The sequence below is a fragment of the Myotis nattereri genome, assembly GCF_964212035.1.
Source record: "Myotis nattereri genome assembly, chromosome: 1".
In the NCBI taxonomy this organism is placed as follows: domain Eukaryota; kingdom Metazoa; phylum Chordata; class Mammalia; order Chiroptera; family Vespertilionidae; genus Myotis; species Myotis nattereri.
In genome coordinates this window covers 173,373,161-173,400,363 of record NC_138075.1, presented here as the reverse complement: position 1 = coordinate 173,400,363, position 27,203 = coordinate 173,373,161, and the positions used below count along the sequence as shown (strand labels likewise).

Genomic DNA, 27,203 nt, shown 5'->3' with positions numbered 1-27,203 from the left:
GTAGCTGAAGTCTTTGTTCTTCATCTTTATAACTAAATCAACAGACATTGCTGGATCTCCTGTTATGTTAGAGGCATTTTGCTAGAAGCTGGTAATCCAACTTGATAAGACCTGACACCTACCTGCCCTCAAGGCATTGGAGCAGCAGTTGTCAGTGTCTCCCACCCCTCACATCTGTCAGAGTTTACCATTCTAGTTAGCTCCAGGGACTTCCAACAGCCAGCATCTGTGTCTTTGTGGCTTCAAAACTATGGAATTCTATTTAGCCTGCTCAAAGAACAGACTGCAAGTTGTAGGGAATTAACACCCCTCTAAGCCTGTATAAACCAGGTTCCTTTGATTAGCTTCCTTTCCTTTCCTGTGTCACTTCTCCACTCCTCTTTGTTCCCTGAACTTCTAAAAAAAACCAAAACAAAACAAGACAAAACAAAAACAACAACCCCTCCCCCTTCCTACCCCCTCCTCCTCTCCCCCCTCCCCCACCAACACACACACACACACACACACACACACACACACACACACAAACTGCACTAAGATTCAAGGTCTGCTTCTAGGGGAACCAAAATAAAATAGTCATTTTCAGCCTAATAATGGAGATGCAGAAGAAAATAAGGAACTGCAATGTATTTAGTAATGTACTGATAGAGGTAAGCATGGGAGACTGGGAAAGCACAGAGAAAGGTCATGGCTGCTTCTTGATGAAGCTAACTGCTTTATCAGGCAAGCATCACTGTAAATAATCTCACCCCTTGGGATTCTCCAGGTTCACTGGCATCTTCATTCTCATTCTCAGGAGCTCTTTCTCTTTGCTCCTCATTTGTGATGTGATAGCTATCGGAAGCAGCCCTTTCAGCCTCCTGGAAGGCCTCGCTTGGCAGGAAGTAGTCGTCACGTGCACTGTGCCTGGGGCCATCATCACCACCACCAGCAGCCGGCTCTGCAAGTAAAGCCTCAGAAACAGTCTTCTTCTCCATCTCCTCAGGGTCGCTGATAACTTCAAGGCCAGCTTTTCCCTCTTGGCTCTGCCATTCAGTATCTTGATTGTGCTTCTGGATTTCTGATGCAGTTTCCTCTTCCATTTCTTCACTGGAGTTATCCTCTTCTTGTTCTTGGGGACCCTCCTCAAATTCATCTTTCTGCATCTTGCTTCCTTGAGTTGGTTGGCTGGACTCTTCCAAAATATCATCAGGTCGGGTAGTGTCTTCTTCCTGCTTGCTGGTAGCATGCTCCTGGGGAAGTTCTCCCTCCCTTTCCTGGTTATCACTGTGGGTACCAACTTCGCTTGGCTCTAGTCTCATCCCTTCCTCGTCTCCATTTGGAATGTTTGGATCCTGCTCTTGGTTTTCTTCATCACCCAGGTCTTCACCATGTTTGCTGCTCCTGTTTAAATGATGATGTGAATCAGGTATAAGCTGTTCTTGGTTTTCCTCTGTGTTTGTGATGCTTTCTTGTTGGTTAGAATCAACAGTGGGACTAACATCAGGAGCAAGGAAATCAATATTCTCTGGGAGTTTTTCCTTTTGAGGCTCACTCGTATCTTCTTTTAGGTCCAATGTACCTCCAGCGAGTGCGTCCTCTAAATTCTCACTTAAGTCACTTTCACGTTCCTCTTGATCCTGTAATCCCTGATCTGCTGACTGGTCATGATTTTTCTCCTTTAACTTTTGTACTGAAGATTTTTCAGCCTTAAAAGAAAAATGTTTATTTTGAAACAAATGATAATTTATTATGTACCTCACATTTATAATTCATAAAGCCAACATTTAATATTTATTATTCTTTGTTAATGTTATGACATGTAAACTTACATTTATAATGTTCTTCATATTCTATAGCTACAAGTTTTACCTGAATTTGAATTTTGTGAAATGAAACAATTATATAGCACCTCAATTGAAGGAGTAAAACTCATTAATTCTCACAATTCTTCTAGTGATCGGAGGCAATTGATATGATATAAAAAATTAAACTGAGATGAGAATGAAATAATCCCTTTGGCCATGCTTTGAAATGGAAACCTTTGGAGAATTTGGAAATTATCTTAGCATATGTGACTTTTACCTTATTGTCGGGCTGCTCTTCTACAGATACTATAGTATCCTTTTCATCTTCTGCATCTTCAACCCCTGAAATGGGCACCGTAGTGTCGCCAGGTGTTACTAACAGTTCAGCCTGTTGGATGGAACTCAAGGACTCAGCAGTTGGTTGGGAATGGTCAGATAGGAACCTTGCATTTGTCTGAAAATTAAAAAATTGGTTTGTGTTATTCATGTATAGATGCTAACGTTTAAAATTTTTAGTTAGTCTGTTATTGTCATCACTAGAGGCCTGGTACACGGGATTCATGCACTGGGAGGGAGGGTGGGGGGCATGGAATGCGGGGATTGGCCTGCTGTGGGAGTGCCTCTCATCCCGGTCAGACGAGTGGCTGTGGACCCCCACTCTGAGCAGCTGCTCCCACTATGGGAGCACACTGACCACTAGTGGGCAGCTCTTGCATTGAGCGTCTGCCCTCTGGTGGTCAGTGCGCATCATAGCGACTGGTTGACTGGTTGTTCTGGTTGTTCTGCCATTCAGTCTCTGGGCTTTTATTATATAGGATTATTAATAGCAATAGACTTCATTTCAAAAATAAATTAAAAGATATTCTCTAGAATTTATAAGGATACAAGCAAGTGTCCATAATATAATCTTAAGTGAAAACAGAATCCCAATCATGTTTAAGAAAAAGTTATACATGCAGAGACTGGGTGAAAATAAAGTTTCAATAATAATAAATTTTGAGTTTTGGAATTACTTTCTGTGTTTTTCAAACTTTTACAAAACAATTATACTTTATAATTTTGAAAAATATTGTTTGTATAGCAGAAAGTTGAGGTTAAATTAAGTTAACCATACGGTATAGCATTGTACATTTGCTTAAGTTAATTACTCACTGATAATTAGAAGAAAGGCTGTAAACCTTTTATTCAGTATTTGTTTACTTCCTTAACATTATCAGCCTAAATCCATCAAGAAATCATTTAATAAAAATAATTTAATGTCAACTAATTAAAAAACGGTGGAACAGAACACCAAGTCTAGTAGGGAAGAGTAGCTAAGGCATATTGTTTCCACTAGATGGATGGCTCTGTCTATTTCTAGCAAGATCAGAGGCATGCTCTGGCCAGTGTGCATAGTGGTTAGAGCACTGGCACATGCACTGAAGGATTTAGGTTCAATTCCTGGTCAAGGCCATGTACCTGGGCTGCAAGTTTTATCCCTGGCCCCAGCAGAAGTGCATGCAGGAGGCAGCCAATGGATGTGTCTCTTTCACATCAGTGTTTCTCTCTCTCTCTCTCTCTCTCTCTCTCTCCCTCTCTCTCCCTCCCTCCCTCTCTACCTTCCACTCTCTCTAAAAATCAATGGGAAAAATATCATTGGGTGAGAATCAACAACAATAACAAAAACAGATCTGAGTTCAGAAGCCTGGTTGGAGAAGTTGACTCACCTATTTACTATCTATCTGTAGTTTTGTTCCTCTTTAACCTGTCATCTCTCAAGGTGAAGTAAGCAGAAATATCAGGATAAGGTCAAGTACCCATCAGTAGATGAACGAATAAAAAAAGCTGTGGGACATTTATTCTATGGAATACCATGCAGCTGTAAAAAAAAAAGGGATCTCTTATCCTTTGGGACAGCATGAATGGACCTAGAAAATATTACACTAGGTGAAATAAGCCAAACTGAGAAAGAAAAATATCACATGATCTCACTTATGTGTGGAATCTAATGAACAAAATGAATTGACCAACAAATAAGACCCGAAGCAGGGAGGCATGGAACAGACTGACATACCTCGATGTGAGGTTGAGAGGATGAGAAGAGATAAACCAAAGAGCTTACATACTTACTAGAGGCCCGGTGCACAAAATTCATGCACAGGATGGGGGTGGGGGAGAGTCCCTCAGCCTGGCCTGCACCCTCTCGCAATCCGGGACCGCTTAGGGGATGTCCGATTGCAGGGATCAGGCCTAAACCGGCAGTCGGACATCCCCTTTGCAATCCAGGACCACTGGCTCCTAACTGCTGGCCTGCCTGCCTGCCTGATCACCCCTAACTGCCTCTGCCTGCCTGTCATATCACCCCTAACCACTCACCTGCCTGCCTGATCATCCCTAACCACTCACCTGCCTGCCTGATCGCCCCTAACCACTCGCCTGCCTGCCTGATCAACCCTAACTGCCTCTGCCTCTGCCTCAGCCCCCGCTGCCGCAGCTTTGTCTGGAAAGATGTCCAGAATGACGTCCGGAAGGTCGTTCGGCTGTCCGGTCTAATTAGCATATTATGTTTTTATTATTATAGATATGCATAGCCCATAGACACGGGCAATAGGGTAGTGAAGACCTGAGGGAGGGATAGAGGCTGGGAAGAGGGGGGCAAGAAGGGGAAAATGGGAGATATATGTAATACTACCAACTATAAAAAATACATTAAAAAGATAAGGTCATGTATATTAAAATATGTTATAAATTTTAAGGAGTTACCCAAGTGAAAAATTACTATGGCTAGTAGCAATAGCATGCAGTGGTAATAATACAAAGTGTCTGGTATCTTAGGCAGGTAGTCTCCATGAGTCTTTATTAAAGAGATGCTGTGGACACTCAGATGTCAGGTCAGGTGTAAGTGCTAGTATAAGACTCAGATTCTATTTGGATGGACTAATCTTTATTCCATTAGCAGGTCCTGCAGTACTGATTGTGCAATATAAAGAAAGGCTGGGAGTACAGGATTCATTTTAGATTTGGTTTGCTCTCCTGCTTCTTATTACCAACGAAGAAGAAGGATAATATGTTTTAAAATTTCCAAAGAAGCTATTTGTAAGAGGGAAAAGGAGAAAGAATGACAGCCAGGCTGGTAAGTTGCTGGCAGGGGCACCACGTAAGCCAAGGCTGGAGGAGATTTTAGGCTTGTTAGTGGAGGACTGCTCCAATTTCCTCTCCAATTTCCCCTCCTCAAAATGGAAGAGATGCACAAGAACACGGCAGCTTCTTTCCTTTCAGAAGTTTCTTGAAAATGAAGTTGTTTTATCCTCAGGCTCACATCTATATTTTAAACAACGCACCCTCTGGATATCTGCATGGAATTTGTAACCACACAGAATCAGCCCACTGACTTCTGGAGAACTCAGCAGCAGGGGGAAATGATACAAGATTTCTAATAGACAGGGCTATGAGAAGGTATTTTGAGCATTTTCTAGGTCTGTGTGATAAACAAATTGTCCTAGAAAAGAAACATCTGGAACGTGTCTCTATGCAGGCAGGTCATTCAAACACTTCTTTCAAAGCCTACTTTTGAGGCCCGTTTGCGTAGCAGCAGCAGCTTCGAAGGCAAAACACATTTTCAGGGGAAAACAATGCTTCTGTGGGAGCCCCTTTTTGTGCCGAACATAATTTATCCCTTGTTTGTCATTTCCAAGGACAATGCATAATTTCAGCTGGAGCAGCTCCACACTATTTACACAGGACTCTTGGCTGTGGTCATAGATTGTTTCCTCAGAGCTGCCCGGTCTGGTGGCACGGCGTTTGTCTTTGCTGACACGCCTGTCAGCCAGAAGCTATTCACTCGCTGGGATCGCGTCTGAGAGGGAGGGGCAGCAGGGACAACAGATAAACTTCTTTGTCTATGTAAAGGAGCCCTATTCCTCCATTCGGTGAAAAAGAAAAAAAATACACAAATCCTTTTGTTTGGTTAAGGATGGATGATATGGCTCTTTGGGGGACATTCAAATGGTCGCCAGCCATGGAGAATATATATATATCTTTTATTTTCCACATTATTTTGAGGCTGCTGATATGTGTCAAAGGATTTGATTTGTACAGCTGATTTATTGCTGTGTGAATGGTGGGGCCAGTATATGTGACTGAAAAAAAAAGATGCTTTAGTGCTGTCTATTTTCAGTGTGTTTATTTGAACAACTCCCTAAGGACGAGTTAAGAACTGATTTGTGGTTACCGCACCATTTCCTGTCCCTAACCCCTTGGTTCCTGTTTTTATTACAGACTCAGCATTTCTCATCCAGGTTGTATTTGACCTTGAAGAAAATGTGCCCTCCACGATTTCTCATACGAATTTCTTAAATTTCTCATGCTAATGTGATGAGTTTCCTGAGGAGCATTTATTTCTCCCTGTGCTCTTTTGTATTTGGGCATATTTCCTGCCTAATAAACTGATAATCAGCACTTTCAGCTACGTATATAAGACATCTTACAGAATCTGTTAGTTCTGAAAGAAATATATATATTTAAAGTACCGTATCTCAATTTTCCTAAGCATCCATTCCTCACTTGGGCAAAAAATATGTAATGTGACTAAAACAAACAAAAAAGTTGTAAGCCACTATATAAGAACATTTTCTTTTTAAAAAATTGCCTTTATTTATTTTTGAGAGAGAGAGAGAGAGAGAGAGAGAGAGAGAGAGAGAGAGAGAGAGAGAAATTGATGTGAAAAAGAAACATCAATCAGCTGCCTCCTGCCCCTTGCCAGGGATTGAACCCAAAACCCGGGCATATGCCCTGACCAGGAATTGAACTGTGACCTCTCGGTGTGTGGGATGACCCTCAACCAACTGAACCACATCGGCCAGGGAAAGATCATTTGCTTTTAAATGGAGGATTTCTAAACTAGTATCAGGAGGAAGAGATGTAATAACAGAAAAATAAATTTACCGGGATTGCTGCTGCAGTTCCCAAAATGTACAGGAAAACAAGCACAGTCTTCATGCTTCCAAGACCTGTGAACCAAGAAGATAATTAGTAGTGGTGGGTAAAGTTTCCTTACGTATGAAAGGCTAAAAGATAATCTTAGCAAATATTGAGCGTGATACCGTCCTTTGTATTTACAGGTGATTGCTGTCTTTGTGGACTAACGTGTCTGCAAAGACAGATTAATGACAGTTTTGACCCAACGGTGTCCCTGTGAGGACTCCTTGATTTTTTGGCCCAGCTGTATTGGTGGAAACTGTCTGTGCTTATGACTGTGTGTCCTGGAATGAAAGCTTTATGCAAATCTCGGGTCTTAAGACTTGCGAGTATTCAAAGTGCAGTTAGCAGTCACAAAGTGAAGAAATAGGGTGTGAAAAAAAGTCTCTTTGGTGGTAAAGAAACCCACACATTCAGGGAAGAGTTTTAGGCATGAGACATCGTACTGCACTAAAGGGGCCACCAACACTCACCTAATTTAGAGGTTTCACATTGGCAATCTGTGCGCTGGTGGTGGCCTGCAAAGGGGTTTGGTTTGGTAGGCACTGTGCATTTTAAATTAGTATTGAAAACTCTGGAGGTTTCATGTAAAAGATCCACATATGCAGTTTCTCTTGAACTATTGGCCCTCTCGGCAACAGCAGGCTCTCATGGCGACAGTTGACTAGGTCTGAGTAGACTGTCCTGTGTAAGGGACGCTGACATTTGTATCTGGTTTGTTTCACTTTTGTTACTTGCTTGCATTTTTTGAGTTCAGTTAGTTCCAAACTAACTTTTTCAGTTTAGAGATGAGACAAGTGAAACAAACAGGCTAAGTAAATTGGCCTCTAGGTGAACTCTCTTAAAAGGAGTGGGCAGTCTACAATTTCTTACACAGTATCCTTAAGCCTGGTAATCTGAACTCTGAGATTCACGATACAGTTTTTAATCGCTAATAGAGATTTTCTATCTCTGAAACTCCCAGAAATAGTAGATAACTCTTTTAAATTACTTCTTGCAATCATAGTTTTATACCTACATGTATTACAGAACTTTAAATGACATTAAATAAACCTTTAATGAGGTTTAAAAAGAAAGTGAGTAGTTTGATAGTTACCTCAATATTTTAAGCTAACATGCTTAAATGGATATTTAAAAGAAGGTCTGGGGGCTGGGAGTGCAGTGGAGGGGATCAGTGGGGGAAAACAGAGGGACACCTGTAATACTTTCAACAGTAAAGATAAGTTAAAAAATATATATGCATATGTTTTGTCTATCCCATTTAATCAACAGAGATTTTTGTTTCTTCATCTGATTTATATTTTTCTTATTATTCTTATTTATTTATTTTTTTTTGTAAGCATAGGAATTACTACAGGTATTTGATTTTAACTTCATTAGCAAATAATGTTTAAAAAATGTATTTTTATTGCCCTACCTGGTTGGCTCAGTGGATAGAGTGTCAACCCACAGACTGAAGGGTCCTGGGTTTGATTCCGGTCAAGGGCACATATCTTGGTTGCAGGCTTGATCCCTGGCCCTGGTCAGGGCATGTGCAGGAGGCAACCAATTGATGTGTCTTTCCCACATCGATGTTTCTCTCTCTCTGTTTCCCTTCCTTCCGCTCTCTCTGAAAAATCAATGAAAAAATATCCTCAGATGCGGATTAACAACAACAAGAATATGTATTTTTTATTGATTTTAGAGAGGAAGGGAGAGGAAGAGATAGAAACATCAATGATGAGAGAGAATCATTGATCGACTGCCTCTTACATGCCCCCGACTGGGGATTGAGCCTGCCACCCAGGCATGTGCCCTGACCAGGAATTGAACCGTGACCTTCTGGTTCATAAGTTGATGCTCAACCATTGAGCCGCACAAGCCGGGCAGCAAATAAAGTTCTTATTGAAGAAAAGGAGGTTATAGGTGTGAGCACAGAAACACGCCAGAAACAAATTAGAAGTCATTCTCACCTATCCCACTATTTGAACATCCCGAGGTAGACCTGGATTAGGGAACAGTGCTTTGAAAGGATGGAGAGAAAAGCTGCACATAGAAGGTAATTTGGGATGGAGTATGGAGGAAAAACGCAAATCGTGTATAACCTTAAATAATAATCCATTCTAGTTTTAATAAAAATAACAAGTACTCTGCTTGGAGAGTTTAATTCCCCTAAAGGCCGCTTCTGAAAATGACTATTCATTACTTAAGTAGAAATTCAGAGTACTAACAGTGAAATGTGTGTTACATCATTTATACCTTTAAATAAACATTATGTAGAACTAGTAATGGTGTATAACAGATACCAGATTGTATTTCAAAGTGCCTTGGGTTTATCAGATTTATAACTGGGATATTATCTTAGTTGATTATTATTATTTTTTTTTATTATTAGTTAAGGTATTACAAATGTGTCCTCATCCCCCCCATTAACCCCCAACCTCCCCCCCACACACAAACTCATGCTCCCATCCCCCCGTTGTCCATGTCCATTGGTTTGGCTTATATACATGTATACAAGTCCTTCGGTTGATCTCTTCCCCTTACCCCTGCCCTCCCCTACTTTCCTTCTGGGGATTGATAGCCTGATCGCTGTTTCTCAGTCTTTGGGTCTGTCCCTTTTCATCAATCTATGTTGTTCTCTATAATCCACAAATGAGTGAGATCATGTGGTATTTATCTTTCTCTGACTGGCTTATTTCACTTAGCATAATGCTCTCCAGTTCCATCCATGCTGTTGCAAAAGGCAAGAGTTCCTTTTTTTTTACCGCAGCATAGTATTCCATTGTGTATATGTACCACAGTTTTCTAATCCACTCATCTGCTGATGGGCACTTAGGCTGTTTCCAAATCTTAGCTATGGTGAATTGTGCTGCTATGAACATAGGGGTGCATATATCCTTTCTAATTGGCGTTTCTGGTTTCTTGGGATATATTCCTAGTAGTGGGATCACTGGGTCAAATGGGAGTTCCATTTTTAGTTTTTTGAGGTAGCTCCATACTGTTCTCCACAGTGGCTGCACCAGTCTGCATTCCCACCAGCAGTGCAGAAGGGTTCCTTTTTCTCCACATCCTCTCCAACACTTGTTGTTTGTTGATTTGTTGATGATAGCCATTCTGACAGGTGTTAGATGATAACGCATTGTCGTTTTGATTTGCATCTCTCGTATAATTAGTGACTTTGAGCAGGTTTTCATATGTCTTTCTGCCTTCTGTATGTCCTCTTTCGAAAAGTGTCTATCTAGGTCCGTTGCCCATTTTTTTATTGGATTGTTTATCTTCCTTTTGTTAAGTTTCACGAGATCCCTGTAAATGTTGGAAATTAAACCCTTATCGGTGGTATCATTGGCAAATATGTTCTCCCATGTAGTGGGTCTTCTTGTTGTTTTGTTGATGGTTTCCTTTGCTGTGCAAAAGCTTTTTATTTTGATGTAGTCCCATTTGTTTATTTTCTCTTTATTTTCCATTGCCCTAGGAGCATTATCAGAGAAGAAATTTCTTCGGCATATGTTTGCGATTTCGCTGCCTGTGTATTCCTCTAGTATTTTTATGGTTTCGCGTCTTACGTTTAAGTCTTTTATCCATTTTGAGTTTATTTTTGTGTATGGTGTGAGTTGGTGATCTAGTTTCATCCTTTTGCATGTATCTGTCCAATTTTCCCAACACCATTTATTGAAAAGACTGTCTTGACTCCATTGTATGCTCTTGCCTCCTTTGTCGAATATTAATTGGCCATAGTGGTTTGGGTCGATTTCTGGGGTCTCTATTCTGTTCCATTGATCTATATGTCTGTTCTTGTGCCAGTACCAAGCTGTTTTAAGAACAGTGGCTTTGTAATACAGTTTGATATCTGGTATTGAGATCCCACCTACTTTGTTCTTTCTCAGGATTGCTGCAGCTATTCGGGGTCTTTTTTTATTCCAGATGAATTTTTGGAACGTTCGTTCTAGATTTGTGAAATATGCCATTGGTAATTTAATGGGGATTGCATTGAATCTATAAATTGCTTTGGGTAGTATGGACATTTTGATGATGTTGATTCTACCAATCCATGAACACGGTATATTCTTCCATCTGTTTATGTCTTCCTCTATATCTTTTTTCAGTGTCCTGTAGTTTTCAGCATATAAGTCTTTTACCTCCTTAGTTAAGTTTATACCTAGGTATTTTAATTTTTTTGGTGCAATGGTAAATGGGATTGCTTCTGTAGTTTCACTTTCTGTAAGTTCACTATTGGTGTAAAGAAATGCCATGGATTTCTTAGCATTAATTTTGTATCCTGCTACATTGCCGAATTCATTTATTAAGTCTAATAATTTTTTGATGGAGTCTTTAGGGTTCTGTATGTACAGTATCATGTCATCTGCAAATAAGGACAGTTTTACTTCTTCTTTTCCAATCTGGATGCCTTTTATTTCTTCTTCGTGTCTGATCGCAATGGCTAGTACTTCCAGTACTATGTTGAACAGGAGTGGTGAGAGGGGGCATCCCTGTCTTGTTCCTGTTTTTAGGGGGAATGGTTTTAGTTTTTGCCCATTGATTATGATGTTGGCTGTGGGTTTGTCATATATGGCTTTTATTATGTTGAGGTATGCTCCCTCAATTCCTATCTTGCTGAGAGTTTTTATCAAGAAAGGGTGTTGGATTTTGTCAAATGCTTTTTCCGCATCAATTGATATGACTATGTGGTTTTTTTCTCTCAATTTGTTTATGTGATGTATCACGTTTATTGATTTGCGGATATTGTACCATCCTTGCATCCCTGGGATAAATCCTACTTGGTCATGGTGTATGATCTTTTTGATGTACTGCTGGATCCGATTTGCTAGGATTTTGTTGAGGATTTTGGCATCTATGTTCATGAGGGATATTGGCCTATAATTCTCTTTCATTGTATTGTCTTTATCTGGTTTTGGGATTAGGGTGATGTTGGCTTCATAGAATGAGCTGGGAAGTGTTCCTTCCTCTTGGATCTTTCGACATAGTCTGAGGAGGATAGGTTTTAGGTCTTCCTTGAATGTTTGGTAAAACTCCCCTGTGAAGCCATCTGGCCCCGGGCTTTTGTTTGCTGGAAGCTTTTTGATTACTGCTTCGATTTCCTCCATAGTTATTGGCCTATTGAGATTTTTAGATTCTTCCTGGTTAAGTTTTGGAAGGTTGTATTTATCTAGGAATATGTCCATTTCCTCCAGGTTGTCTAGTGTGTTGGAGTAGAGTTGTTCATAGTATTTTCTAACAATCCTTTGTATTTCTATGGGGTCTGTTGTTATTTCTCCTCTTTCATTTCTGATTTTGTTTATTTGGGTCCTCTCTCTTTGTTTCTTGGTGAGCCTGGCTAGAGGTGTATCAATCTTGTTTATCCTTTCAAAGAACCAGCTCTTGGTTTTGTTGATCTTTTGTATTGTTTTTTTGTTCTCTATGTCGTTTATCTCCGCTCTGATCTTTGTTATTTCCTTCCTTCTGCTTACAGTGGGCTTTTTTTGTTGCTCTCTTTCTAATTCTTCGAGTTGTAGAGTTAGGTCATTTATTCTCATTGTTTCTTGTTTCTTGCAGTAGGCTTGTAGAGCTATGAACTTCCCTCTCAAGACTGCTTTTGCTGTGTCCCATAGGTTTTGGATTGTTGTGTTTTCATTGTCATTTGTTGCCATGATGTTTTTTATTTCTTCTTTGATCTCACTGGTGACCCAGTCGTTGTTTAATAGCATGCTATTTAGTCTCCATGTGTTCGATTTTTTTGGATTGTTTTTGTTGTAGTTGATTTCCAGTTTTATGCCTTTGTGGTCTGAGAAGATACTTGATATGATTTCAATTTTCTTGAATTTGAAGAGACTTTGTCTGTGACCCAATATATGGTCTATCTTTGAAGATGACAAATGTGCACCTGAGGAGAATGTATATTCTGTGGCTTTGGGGTGAAATGTTCTGAAGATGTCAATTAATTCCATCTGATCTAGTGAGTCATTTAGGATTGATGTTTCTTTGCTGAGTTTCTGTTTAGAGGATTTGTCCAGTGGCGATAAAGGGGTGTTTAGGTCCCCTACTATGATTGTATTGCTGTCAATCTCTCCCTTGATCTTCTCCAGAAGATTTCTTACGTATTTGGGTGCTCCTATATTGGGTGCATATATATTTGCCAGAGTTATTTCTTCTTGTTGGACTGCTCCCTTTAGTATTATGAAGTGGCCTTCTTGATCTCTTTTTATGTCCTTCACTTTGAGATCTAATTTGTCAGATATAAGTATTGCTACCCCGGCTTTTTTTTCACTTCCATTGGCCTGAAAAACCTTTTTCCATCCCTTCACCATCAGTCTGTGTGCGTCTTTTTTTCTGAGGTGGGTTTCCTGTAGACAGCAGATATATGGATCATGTTTTCTTATCCACTCATTTACCCTATGCCTTTTGACTGGGGAATTTAATCCATTTACATTTAAAGTTATTATTGATAGAAACTTGTTAGTCGCCATTTTTGTTCTTTACCGCTGCGTTCCTTCTTTGTTTCCTGTTTTTTCTATTTACAGCAGACCCTTTAGCATTTCTTGCATTGCTGGTTTGGTTGTAATAAACTCCCGTAGACCATTTTTGTCTGTGAAGCTCCTGATTTGACCCTCAATTTTGATTGATAGCCTCGCTGGGTATAGTATTCTTGGATTCAGACCCTTCCTTTGCATGACTTTGTATATTTCATTCCATTCCCTTCTTGCCTGATGTGTTTCTGTTGAGAAATTGGTCGCTAGTCTGATGGGGGATCCTTTGTAGGTAACTTTCTGTCTCTCTCTGGCTGCTTTTAAGATTCTTGTTTTGTCGTTGGTGTTTGCCAATTTAATTATTATGTGCCTTGGTGTTGGTCTTTTCGGGTTCATTTTGTTTGGGACTCTGTGAGCTTCTTGGATTTGTGTGAGTTTTTTCCTCCCTATATCAGGGAAATTTTCTGTTACTATTTTTTCAAACAGGTTTTCTATTCCTTGCTCAGTTTCCTCTCCTTCTGGCACCCCTATTATTCGGATGTTGTATCGTTTAGCATTGTCCCAGAGTTCTCTTAGGCTCTCCTCCTGCTTTTTAATTTTTTTTTCTAGAAGCTGTTCTGTTTGGGTATTTTTTTCTACCTTGTCTTCTAGCTCGCTGATGCGGTCCTCTGCTTCTTCTAGTCTACTGTTGATGCTTTCTATTGAGTTCTTTATGGCAGTGATGTCGTTTTTCAATTCTTCATGGTTTCTCTTCATTTCCTCTTGGTTCCTTTTCATTTCCTCTTGGTTCTTCTTCATTTCCTCTTGGTTCCTACACATATTGTTGAATTGGTCTTCCATTCTTTTCATCCACCTTATGGCCATTACTCTGAATTCTTTCTCTGACAGGTTGCTTGCCTCCATTGCCTCCATTTCATTTACTTCCTTTTCTGATGATGCCTGTTTTTCTTTCATATTTGGGTTGGTTCTTTGTTTCACCATGATTTCTCTTCTCAAGGTGTTTGGTTATGTAGTTCTCTCTCTGCTGCGCTGATTCAAAGGCACAAAATACAACACAACAAGGCACAACGTACAAGGCAACAAACTAAATGCATTCACGATATTAATAACCCCAAATAAAGGTGACCCCCTGAGCGAAGAGAATTAGGGGATAAAGAAGAAAAAAGAGAAAAAGATTAAAGAGAAAAATAAAAAACAAAAAGGAGTGCTGAAATGAGATTGGGAAAAGGGAGAGAAGAAAAAAACAAAAAGGCAAAAAAGAATAGTAAGAGAATGAAATAGAGGTGGGGAAGAGGCTATTTGTATGGGGAGAGCAAGGGATTGGAAATTAGATATATAAGTAGGGTGAAATTTAGACAGTGGGTAGAAAGAAGGAATAGGTAAAATCCAAAGCAAGAATAGGGTAAGAGAAACAGGACAACAAAAGGGGAAAAGTGAGGAAGAGAGTTTTGGCTTAAGGGTAAATGTGAGATAGAGAGAGATGATGCTAAAGGAACGATGAAAATAGAGTGTAGAACACTAATCACAAAATAAAATAAAGAAAAATAAAAAAAAATAGTAAAAAATAAAATGACACTTGAAAAAATGGTAAAAGGATAGCAATAATACTGGTTAAAAAAAGTAGTAATTAAAAAGGTAGAATCAGGTGATGAAAAAAATAAAAAATAAAAAATAAAATAAAATATGTTCTTAATGAAATGGTGAAAAAAGAATTAAAAAAAATATATATATATATAAAAATATTCGGAAGTGAAGGTGCTTCAAATCTTCCACTCTTCTTTTTGGCACGCCTCAGTCCTGCCAGGCATTCAGGGGAGTGTTGACCTTCCCTGCGATACACTGTCCCTCCGTGCAGTAAACCACAGACCTGACTTTAAGGCAGGTTGTATTTTTTTTACCAGACTGCCTTTATTTGTGATCGCAAAAGAGACAGTTCGTGGCTCTGCCTCTGGGTGGCAGTGTGTCTGGATTTACCTCCAAGGCTCTAAGTCCTCTCTATCAGTAGGGTTTTGTTTTTTTTGTTTTTTTCCTCTATGGTATTTGGAACTGATTCCGGAAAGACCACTGCCCAGAGCTGGTTCCTTGCCACTGTCCGCTGTTTCCCAGGCTCCCCAAAAAGAACTTTCCCCTACAGGCTCTGTGAATGGCCCCAACTGGGGAATCCCATGCACTGGGTTTAGTAATCAAATGCACGGATCTAAGGGGGACTGTAACAAGAGCCTGATAGTTGTGCGAATTCGCAAGCCTCCACCTTCCAGGTCTGCGCACAGTCTCCGCGCGCAGTCTCCGCGCGCCCACTCGCCCCTGGCACCAAGCAGCCAGCAGATTGGCAAAGTCCAAGGCTGCTCCTTTACATCCAGTCCAGCTATGGGCTCATTTTTAGCGTTCCCTTCTGCCAGAAGCCCTGTGGGGCCCCTTCCCCGCTTGCGGGTCACGCTGGTCCCAAAGGCTGCGGACTCTGTGGGGCGCAGATTCCGCCCCGCGCGCGCAAGCTCGGTCCTCCCTCCAACCCGAACTGCAAACCGCACCTTTAGGGGATGTCCAACCTTTCCGTGAGAAGAAGCAGTGCTCGTCTGAGTTCACGCAGTCACACTGCTTGAGATCCCTTGTTTCCAGGTTAGTAGCTGGTCTCTGGATGCCGGCAACGACCACCCAAGATGGCGCAGTCTCCGCTCTTTAGCTGGCGCACCAGGAGAGGCTTCAGCCATAGTTTCCAACTGTCCTTTTTTTTCCCTGGGGGTTCTCGGTCTTTCCTAGCTGCAGACAGTCTCTCAGCTGAAAATCCTCTGCCTATTCGGGCTGAATGTTACCCGTTTCAGCTGCTCACCCTTATCTGCTCCAGGACAAGGCACAGGACACGTCCGCTTATACCTCCGCCATTTTCTCCCCCCCTTAGTTGATTATTTTAACAACTTCACTGATATGGTAGATGAACAGGCCTAGAAAGGTTATGATAGGTCACACTCAGGGTCAAAGAGCTGTTAAGAAGAGGAATTGGATTGGAACACAGCTTTCCTGGCTCCTGTTCTGGTACTCTCCCAGCTCACTTGTAAATAAAGATCACCATTTACCTCTTACAGAAAGATGTTGGGAGTGAGAAAAACAACAAATAAATAACCCCAAACCAGTATTGGAAGAAATTCAGAGTTCACTTTGAATTAAGGAGTTCCAAGCATTTTAAAGTTTAAGGTTTTTGCTTATGTGGCAAATAAATATTTTTCTGCATTGGGGGTAATAAAAGGCTGATCATAGAAGATTGGCTGGTTTATTTGATAGCAAAAGTCCCTTTCAATAATGCTTTTTAGTCCAAACAAGGTCTTTGCATAGAAATTAAAGTTCCCTTGAATGAAGAACATGTCTAAATAAAAGCTTGTAGCATGTTAGAAATGGTCTTTGGGAAAGTTATGTATGTGGATAGACCAGTGAAAGACTTACTGGGAGGAAATAGCAATATTAAGGTGAGAGGTAGTCAGGGCATTGAATTTTGGCTGTGGCCTTGGAAATGGAGAAGTGAAAAATAAACTCAGTTTGTACTGGCCCCTGAGAGTCAATTTTAAATTTTCAGAAATTTAATTGACTATTAAATAAAGCCATTATTAAAAATTAAATTACACACACATATATACTTAAATTAATAATATCAAACAAAGGAAATAAATACTCAAAACTCATCACTTCACACGTATTATGCTACATTTTACTGTTACTTACTCTCTTATGGTTATTTATGCCTGTTGTATCTGTATGTGGAAATACTATATAATGTGCTACTGCGCATCTGTTCCCAATTTTGTTCAGTGATGTCATGCTAGTAGTTTGAAATTAGCCATAGTGGGAGGATTATACCGTGGAAATCATCAAGTGCTGCTCAATTTCTCTCCATCCTTCCCCAAAGCTGATTGCTAAACATTCATCAGCATATTAAGTTGTACACTTGAAACCTGTATGGTTTTGTTAACTAAGGTCACCCAAATAATCTCAATTAAAAATATTTACCAGCATATCAATGGAAAATATTTAAAAGCAGAACAGATAAGATTTAAAAACCACTTGGATATTGTTGGAAGAAGAGAAGGAAGGGTCTTAGGCTATCACATTTCTAATTTGGGCAAATGGGTAAATGGTAGTATTAATCACTAAGATAAGGAATTAATAAGAGGAGGATTGGGTTTTAGGAGAAAGGTGATGAATTCGTTTTGGACTTGTTGAATTTGAGCAGAGCTATACTTGAATAAGTGCGTCTGCAGGTAGGCATCGAGCGGGGGGTTAAATATATATCTTGGGTGCTGTGGGCATGAGAAGCTATATAATGAGTAGAGCAGAAGGCCGAGGCCAGAAGCCTGGTGAGTGAAGACCATTAGGTCCATTAGAGGATGGGAGGGGCTAACGATACAAAGGATGAGAGACAGGAGTTTCACATAAGAAAGAGAGTGTTAAATGTCCCAGAGAGGCCAAAGTAAACAAGGCCAGGAAATTACCCCCTGCGGTGGGAATTACAGAGGTTACTGGAGAGTTGTGGGAGAGGAGTTGTGGGGCAGTAGTGTTGGGAGAGCCAATCTGTAGTGACTGAGGAGTAGGTAGACAGTGATGAAGTAAAGACAGCGGGTGTGAAGATGGCTGTCTATGAAAGAAAGGAGAGTAAGGGGAAAGTGTGATCACAGGCAAATTTTATTTGTATTAAAATGTAGTCATCCAAGTGCTTTTTATGCTTACAGGAAAGCAAAAGAAACCCAAATGAGCCCAGCTGGCATGGCTCAGTGGCTGAACATCAACATATGAACCAGGAGGTCAGGGTTCGATACCCATCAGGGCACATGCCCGGGTTGTGGGCTCCATCCCCAGTGTGGGGTGTGCAGGAGGCAGCTGTTCAGTAATTCTCTCTCATCATTGATGTTTCTATCTCTCTCTCTCTCTCCCTCTCCCTTCCTCCCTGAAATCAATAAAAATATATTAAAAACAAGAAAAAAAGAAGCCTACATGAAAAGATAGAGGAGAAGAGAGGAAATGTGGTAAGCAATGATTGCCCCAGTGACCCACAACTCCTGGGCGGTATGCCCTGGACTTTGGCCTTGGCCTTGTGACTTGCTTTGGCCAATGGGACATTAGCGAGCACCTTGCCAGCAGAGGCTTGGCAAGCACTTGCACACTAGAATTTGTCCTCCTGTGAAAGCCACCCGCCATGCTATGAAAAAGTTTGGACTACTGACTAGCTCAGGCGTTTAATGATAAGCAGCCATGCAGAGAGACCACTTGGGATGGCCCAGCCGCGGCTGAGCTCCCAGCTTGCTGGAGCCACGTGAGTAGTTCCAGACAAAATCAACAGAAGAACCACCCAGCTGAGTCCAGTACAGACCACAGAATCATGTGTAAATAAGGGAGCTGGTTTTAAGCCATTTAGCTTGGGAGTGGATGGTTATGCAGGAATAGACATCTGAAATAGGGGAAAACAGCGAAGTTGCCTGAATCATTGTGTAGCTAATATTGCACAGCAGTTCATGACATAAACTCTGAAACAGAACTTCCTAGACGCTAATACTGAATTTGCATAATCCTGAGTAAATTATTTAGTTTTTTTTTAAGCCTCAGTTCTTTACCTGTACAGTGATGGTGAGGATAAAGTGAGGTGATAGAATCTCAGTAAGCCCTTGATAAATATTTGCTGGTCTAATGTTAAAGCACAGGTGGAAGGTTTAACTCTGAAGAGAAGGAGGGATTCTTACTTTCTTTTCTTTTTTTTTTTTTTTTCCAGAATACACAGAGAAAAGCTTAACTGTAAGGATGTGTTGAGACAAGGCCCCAGGGATATCAATTCATTCAGTCAGACGTGGCTACTCCTGCCTTATATTTATATAGCATTTTATAGTTTATAAAATATTTTCTTATATGCTGTCTCATTTGATCCAATAAGAAAAGGAGAGTAGATAACATTTAACTATAAGAAACAGAAGTTTGGAGAACGTAAATTTTTACTTGGCTCAATGTGCAAGGGTATGAGGTGAGCAAGAACTAGACACCACACGTTGGACTCAGAACCCAGGGTTCTCACATGGTTCAGCAGAACAAGCTGCAGACTAGAAATCAGAGGTTTTGACTTTGGGCCCTGGCTTTACTAAGTACTACTTTGAGCAATTACTTAATGTCTCCAAACCTCATCTATAGAAAAGAAATGACAATTCCTTCCAGTGTCTAAGGGAGCCAATGAGGTGGGGGAGCTCTTTGTAAACTCTGAAGTAACACAAACATATAAGCGATGATTATTCCATTGCTCTGCCTGGTGCCTCTCATTAGTGTTATCACTATCGTCACCTACGCCGTGTAGTAAGTGACGAGGGAAATGAACCTTTAGTGTTCCCTTGCTTTTGCTCCTCTCTCCTTTCATGTCTTCTTCCCCTTGCAGGGTTTCAAGCTGCCCAGGCCTCCTAGGTACATAATATTTTCACATTTAATTCACTCATTAAACAAACTCACTTGCCTTATATTTCATGCATTTAAATTCCATTTTTTAAAATATATTTTATTGACTTTTTACAGAGAGGAAGGGAGAGGGATAGAGAATTAGAAACATCGATGAGAGAGAAACATCGATCAGCTGCCTCCTGCACACCCCCCACTGGGGACGTGCCCGCAACCAAGGTACATGTCCTTGACCGGAATCGAACCTGGGGCCCTTGAGTCCACAAGCTGACGCTCTATCCACTGAGCCAAACCGGTTAGGGCTAAATTCCATTTTTTAAATATGCATCTCATCTATACTTAGAATATAAGAATGTTCCTGAATTAATGTCTTTCTAGTCTCAGGTAAGAGGTATTTTCACCGTGGCTTTAGCCCAAAGGAGCTATTAGATAGAATGCTGAGAATCTTGGCATAGCTGTGGGAGAGACATATTAATACAAAAAGTATTGGGTTTGTCCCATGACCTTCAGTGGCCAGCTGTGCAGGGTTTTTGAGAGTCAACCTCAACATTTCCTGCATGGCCCCTGATCATATACTGTGTCCCAGGATGGAACTATTTTCAGGGGTCTCATGTTTATTTATATTTCCCTCTGGTAATTGAAAACAAGACTTACAGACAGAATATGGTTGTCACTTAGAATGATCCAAGTGGGAAACTACCTCAAGGTGTCAATTATAAAACAGATGCCTGCGTTGTATTTTTGAAGATAAGACCTTGTGGAGCAATCCAATACCTAGAATGGAGAAGGCCTTGAGTTTCACATTGTCCTTCAAACCAGTCACTGGGCATTTCTGTCTCATGAGCTAATTGTATTTGCCACACACACTGATATAATTAATTTCCCGGCCTTTAGCTTCTTATTTTAAGAATTGAACAAATGTGCTGGGAAACAAGAGATATTTTGAAAACAACTGTCATACTGAAGTCTACAAGGAGGCTTAATTAGCTGATGCTTGCAAAGTACTCTGAAAATGAAATCCATGACGTTCTTGCTACACTTGATCTTAGCCAAAAGGCCGAGAAGCGATGATGACGTTCTTGCTAAGTATGATGAATATAGTTTATTCTTGGATTAGTAAAAAGTCATATACAGTATGTCCCCCAAAATATATATACACTTTAACAGCTGATGGCTCAAGTTTGAAAAAGAAATGTATTTTAATAAACACTGCATTTATATATTTCAAGACATTCAAATTTGGTGAGCACTTTCTACAAAAGCAGATTGTTATTTCTGCAGAAAGAGCAAATAAAATTCTAGGAGAAAAATGCAAAAATTAGACACATTTTATTTATTTATTTATTTATTTATTTATTTATTTATTTATTTATTTTTGGTTAATCCTCACCTGAGGATATTTTTCCATTTATCTTTTAGAGAGAGTGGAAGAGAGGGAAAGACAGAGAGAAGCATCAATGTGAGAGAAACACATCAACTGGATGCCTCCCGCACACGCCCTAGCCAGGGCCCAGGCCGGGGAGGAGCCTGCGACCACAGTACATGCCCTTGGTCAGAACTGAACCGATGACCCTTCAGTCTGTAGGCTGATGCTCTATCCACTGAGCAAAACCGGCCAGGGCAAAAATTAGATACATTTTAAAATGCAGGGTTATTATTCTTAAAGGTTTAAACATACAGTGTTTATGTGAAATTAGATAAATATTATTTTGCCCAAATGTATGAACTTATTCAAAGGCAGCGGCATAGCTGAAAGAACATTTGGTATAGGACTGGAAGATCTAAGTTCCAGACCTGAGCTACCTTAAGCCAGCCAAGAGACTTTGGGCAAGTGACTGGTTTCTTTATCCACACAACAGGAAAATGATAGTACATTTTCTATTTATTTAGGGTTGTTTTGAGATCCAAATGTGATCATATAGTCATTTGGTAAATTTTACCAACTGTAAAAATGAATTGAAAGATATCATTTATTTGAGACACTCCTATGGCAAAAAATGGCATAATAACCCAAATAATTACTACTTTGCAGAGACTTGAATTGATTTCTTTATTTGGTAATTTAGTTATTTCTTTCTTTCCTCTGCACTACTGTTTCTTTTCATGGGTAGAGAGAGGTTAAAGGTGAGAGATGGTGGGGGAGCTCTGAGGAGAGCCTTTTCCTTCTGTTAGGAGCAGAGTGCCAAACATCAAACTTTCAGAGAACCTCACCTGGAGTTCTGAAAGGTGACAGCTAAACCGCCTTTCTTCAGTATGGCCTTCCTGGGGGAAGCCAGGATTTGGAATTTCAAATGCCGGGAGTTCTTCAATTGGCTGGAACCATATACCACCCAAACAAATGTCCAGATGGAGCATTTGGCATGGCTGAAATAGTTTTCCCATTAAGAACCAAACGTCACGACCATCAACTCTACCCAAGTCATGTGGGTAGCTGTCTGGAGACAATTTTGAACATTTCCCCTTAAACATGTGTAAACTCTCTGGTACAGCAAAGACGGCTGTAAGTTCTTCACTGCTCTTGCGTGGAGGTGGAGTTGAATTTCCCTTCCCTTGAATCTGGACAGGTCTTAGTGACTTAGTCTGTCAAATTGTTGCGACAGAAGTGATTTCAAAGGTTGGTTTGTAAGAAGCCTTGAAGTTTTGACCTGGATCACTCGCAACCCTTATTTTGGGAGCCACAGGCCACTTTGTAAGAGACTGGAATGCCACAGAAGACACTGTTCAACAGTCCCACAGATCCCAGCTTTCCATCTGTCCTCACAAAGACACAGGACGTGTGAGTGGAGCCACTTCAACTCTCTAGAGCAGCTCCGCACCTCTGGGTGACCTGCCCAAACTCCTGACCCACAAAATCCCGAGACATTATGAAACGGTTGCTGTTTTTAGTCACTAAGTTTGTAAGCAGCAATAAAGAATTGGAATAAACATTAACTATCTTGAGTGAAATAGTACTTAAGTATATTCTTTAGTAGTAGAATCACTTATGTTCATCAAAGTCTTATTTTATTGAAAAAGTAGGTTTTTATCATTGACTGTTTAATATGGTAGCTAATGTGATGGCTTAGACTAGAGTGTTTGAGATTTTAGTACATGCCAGGTACAATGCTAAGCACTTCACCTGTGTACATACATGTATTCCCACCTGTCACCTGATCTCCACATCATGTCCATCCCGTGAGAGCTTCTTGAACATCCCTCTGTGCCACGGTGCCCAGTCATGAGTGACAGGATGTGAGAATTTCAAATGGATGGCTTTCCAGGGACATTCTCAAACATCTCTTTCTCTAGCTCAGGAGAAGTTCTACATTCTCCTCTTCTATAATGTGTAATTGAAGGATTACTTTAATTATATTTAGAGGATCCCCATGACTTATCTTTGGCTAGATTGTGCAATAGCTGTGTTTTCACACTTCTTCATCATGCCTTTCCGAATTCCTCATCGTATTGTACTGCTCACCACTACTGACCTCGCTGGATCCCATTTCACAACTCCGTATGGAATGTGTTCATGGAGGCATACTCTGATCTCTCCCTCAGGCATTTGCTAGCCCTTCAGAAAGTCTCCGTCACACCCTGCCCTGTGGTGTAGACGAAGAAATTATTTTGGTTATATTTATTTTTCTTTGCTCAAATTGTATTATGGTATATGTCCTCTCATTTCCTCTCTATCTGTGAAGGCAGGATTTTCTCCCCCTCTCCTTTCTGTGTATTCTTTGGAGAACAGGCATTTGAGTATGGCCAGACATGGATGTACGACGAAACTAAAAAAGGTCTCACTTGGTACAAGCTCCTTACAAAGCCCTGTACTTGATTTTGATTTTTTCCTATTTTTTTTTTTTTAAAAAGAGAACCCCACACATTGTGTAGATCCTGTTCATAAATTCTGAGTCCACTCCTGAGTAATGCTAACCTGAAGGCCTGTAGCATTTGCTGCAGGACTTAATAATATCTGAGTGATTTTCTGCATAGTATTAATTGCATGACAACTCACCGTTGGAAGCCTACTTTATCACTGAAATGACCAGAAACATTAATCTTATTCTTTTTCTGCCAGCTCTCCTCTATACCCCCTAATTTATTTTATTCTCTACCTTCCCGGAATTTCTTTTCCCTGAATGCCAGGTTCTTAGCTTTCTCTTCTGACTGCTCTTATTCGAATGTCCCTTATTTGTTAAACTCTGCCAACATAAAATAAAACCTCTTTGGATTCGGTGGAAATTGTCTCTCTTCTTTTTTTAAAATATATTTTTATTGGTTTCAGAGAGGAAGGGAGAGGGAAAGAGCTAGAAACATCAATGATGAGAGAGAATCATTGATGGGCTGCCTCCTGCATGCCCCCCAGTGGGGATCAAGCCCGCAACCCGGGCATATGCCCTTGACCAGAATCAAACCTGGGACCCTTCAGTCTGCAGGCTGATGCTCTATTCACTGAGCCAAACCAGCCAGGGTGTCTCTCTTCTTTTGTTAATAGAGCAAGTTGGTTGTTAAGTTCTGCTAAAGTTGGGAGAGGAATTTCAAGTGCTTTCAGCTCTTTGAATGCACGAAGAATTATTTACTGGGGTAGTTGTCTCCCAGGATTAAGAAAAACAGCAAATCATACCTAAAAACAGTTCCAAGTAGCCTCATTCTCATGGTGTTGGGACCCATGGGGAACAATGGTGGGCTTTGATGAGTAGTTCTTGTGTGAACCACTAATGAAAGCACTCAGTCCAGGCAGCAGTCCCTCCAGGATTCAGCACGCGGTGGGCACTTCTCATTTGCATTGGTGAGGGGCAACACATTGCAGAGGAGAAGCAATCGGGTGCCCCAGTGGTGCAATGTTACTCATTACCTGCCTTTTCTGAAAGAAGCAGAAACAATAAACCCTAACGGATTTCACCGCTGGGGATTGAAGAATTCTTTGAAAATAGGTTGGAAAGGCTAAGCTTATTTATGCCTGACAGGGGTAATGCTAGAAAATTCATTAGAGCAAGGAGAGGAGACAGCTGGCCTGCAGCTGGGAATCCTGTCTCTCCCACATGGGGAAGGGAGTTTCTCTTTGTATATCTAGATATTTTTCATGTGTTCCCCCAGATTCACTCCACATCCACTCTCCAGCCGTATCCATCCTGAGCTGTCCCGGGGCCTGTGTGAATTGCATAATCAGGTTCTCATGCCTGAAGGTTTATGTTGGGTCTGGCCAATGGGGAGATATTTGAGGAAAGGAGATTAAATCAGAATATGTATTTCCCCAGCTCCTTCTCTGTGACTGAGTCCCTCTCCTGAAGGTCACAGCCCCTCTCAGTGACCTCCACGCAACATTTTCTGTCTGGGTTCAGAAATTGCTCCCATCCCTGGATCCTACAAGCTTAACTCTTACTAGCCTGTTCCTATAGCCCCTTGTAGCTGTTCCATATCCTGCCTACACCTTGGTAAATAATCCTTTAATTACACTCTCCTCCAATCTTTAAATTTTTTTTGCCCGGATCTATCATTTCCTTGCGGAGACCTGGACCAATACCACTCTTGATTCAAAGTTTAGGATTCAGGGTTTGAAAATTTTCAGATCTCCTGCCAACAAAGCTGCCTCCTGTTCCTCAGTGCTGCCCTGTTTCAAGTCTTTCTATAGTTGCTGTGGGACCTACCTGGAACCCTAGAGATGGTATCACAATTATTTTAAGACAAAGACATTTGAGATTCAACAGATGCAAAAGGAAGTTTTTTGGAGCTTCCCCTATTGCACTAAAAGTAGAAACTTCTGAGAATTGAGAACTGCCGTAAATTTCCTTTGGAGCGGCATCTACTCCCAGGCACAAGAACACATGAGAAAACCTACTGTGAATCCCTTTACAGGGGAAGTTTATGACTCAGAACAAGACAGAAAGACCATCTATACATCTATGGAAAAACGTCACAAACTCTCTTATCTCCCATTGGGTCTAAACATCCATTTGTATTTCCTAAAGAAATATTCTTGTTCTTTCCACAGAAGCCGTTTCTCCTCCCTCCCTTTCCCCTACTAAGTTAGATATATAAGCATCCAACTTTAACAGTTTAGGGAATTAGTGCTTTTGTTGGCTCCTATGGGCATTTGAATAAGTCATTTTCTTCTGTTGACCTGTCTCTTGTCAGTTTAATTTGCAGGGCTCAATTACTGAGCATAAGAGGGTAGCGGAGAACGTTTTTTCTTACCGACATTGCCTTAGTGGGTGCACATTTTCCTTTTTAAAAGGAGCATAACAGGCCTCATCTTGGGGAAAATCAAAAGCTATAAGGCATTAAAATGTGATCAGCACTCAGTGAAGATGCTTTCACTGATATAATCACAAGGTTTGAAGGTGCTTGGAATTAAAGAGATTTAGAAGGAGATATGGGCAACCAGCTCTGAGAGCATTTTGTGTTGGAAGAAGGCATGCTTCACTCAATGGTACTCCCATTTCTCCTTTCATGCAGTCCTCTGCAGTATGAGGAAATGACTCAGCACAGAACGGTATGACACTGGATTAATCTGGAATCTTGGGAAGTAAATTAGTCTCTCTGTTCTTTTCTCTTCCCAACCCAGAGGGAACTCAATTCATTAGTGCAATTTGACTGAATATTTTAACATTGTTCTAAAAGTACCGGGTTTGGGTGGTTAGTCTTAGAACATGTAGAAATTTGTCTAATCAAAAGTAGTCTAACGAGCCAAATTGAAACAAAGCTGTATTTTGGGTAAATAATACTATGCAAGGCAATCTGTTGTTAATTCTTTTTGGACAATGACTAATTTTGTTTTCATGGCACTAAAATGTGCACACCACATTTAAAAACTAGGCTATGAATCCCTAGAGATATTAGCCCTCTTATCAAGATGCTGGGAAGCTTAAGGGGAGTCAGCCACCTCCAGCCATAACCACAACCTCAGACCTTACTGTGGCTGTCATCCACACACATGGGATTTGAGAAAAAGAAAACAACAAAGAACCAAACATAAGGGAAGCATGGGCTAGAAATTGTTTTCAGATCACAAGAAGACATCAATTAGATGTTTTTATCAGTGAGCTGCTGCTGGTACTCCACCCGCCACTTCTCCCTTGCATTTCTAAGAAACTACTAAATGCAAGATCACTAGGAGTACCAAGCTTTAATCCCAAACCTTCCCCAATTGAAACAAATCTTCTAGTATTCCTCTACCTATATTTTAAGAAATTACTGAAGGGGGATTCCAAAATGGCAGTGGAGTAAGTGGAAGCTACTCTGACACATTCCTAGGCCCAAACTGGAATTACAACTAAAATACAGAGAAAGCATCCTGAATAATCAATTGAAGACTAGCTGGAAAGAACCCTGATAACCAAGGAGGGAAAGTGGAGACCACATAGAAACTGGTAGGAAAGGCAGAGGCACAAAAGGGCTGGCTGGACTCCCACAGACAGCAGCTCAAGTTCTGTAGGGATATCTCAGCTGTGGGGGGTTCCCACTGAGAGCTCTGGGGTCTAAACCCCAAGCTGGGTTCCCAGTCCAGAGCACCAGAACTGAGAAAGGTGTCCACAGAACATCTGGCTGTGAAAAGCAGCAGAGTTGCTGTCTGCCAGAGAGAGATGGATGGAAATGCATGTACCCTCTTAAAGGGCCAAGGCAGAAA

The 27,203-nt window shown here is 40.8% G+C and overlaps 1 protein-coding gene across 2 annotated transcripts in view; it reads right to left on the bottom strand.

Annotated features, from left to right (window-relative positions):
• The window catches only part of SPARCL1 (SPARC like 1), a 60,943-nt gene that overhangs the window by 11,653 nt on the left and 22,087 nt on the right, over positions 1–27,203 (bottom strand). For both annotated transcript variants that reach the window (XM_081095077.1, XM_081095078.1), the window contains 3 exons: positions 6,711–6,775; positions 2,065–2,241; positions 750–1,688 (listed from right to left, as the gene is read on the bottom strand). In XM_081095077.1, the coding sequence (XP_080951203.1) occupies positions 750–1,688; positions 2,065–2,241; positions 6,711–6,775 (1,181 nt within the window). The remainder of the gene's footprint in view (positions 1–749; positions 1,689–2,064; positions 2,242–6,710; positions 6,776–27,203) is intronic.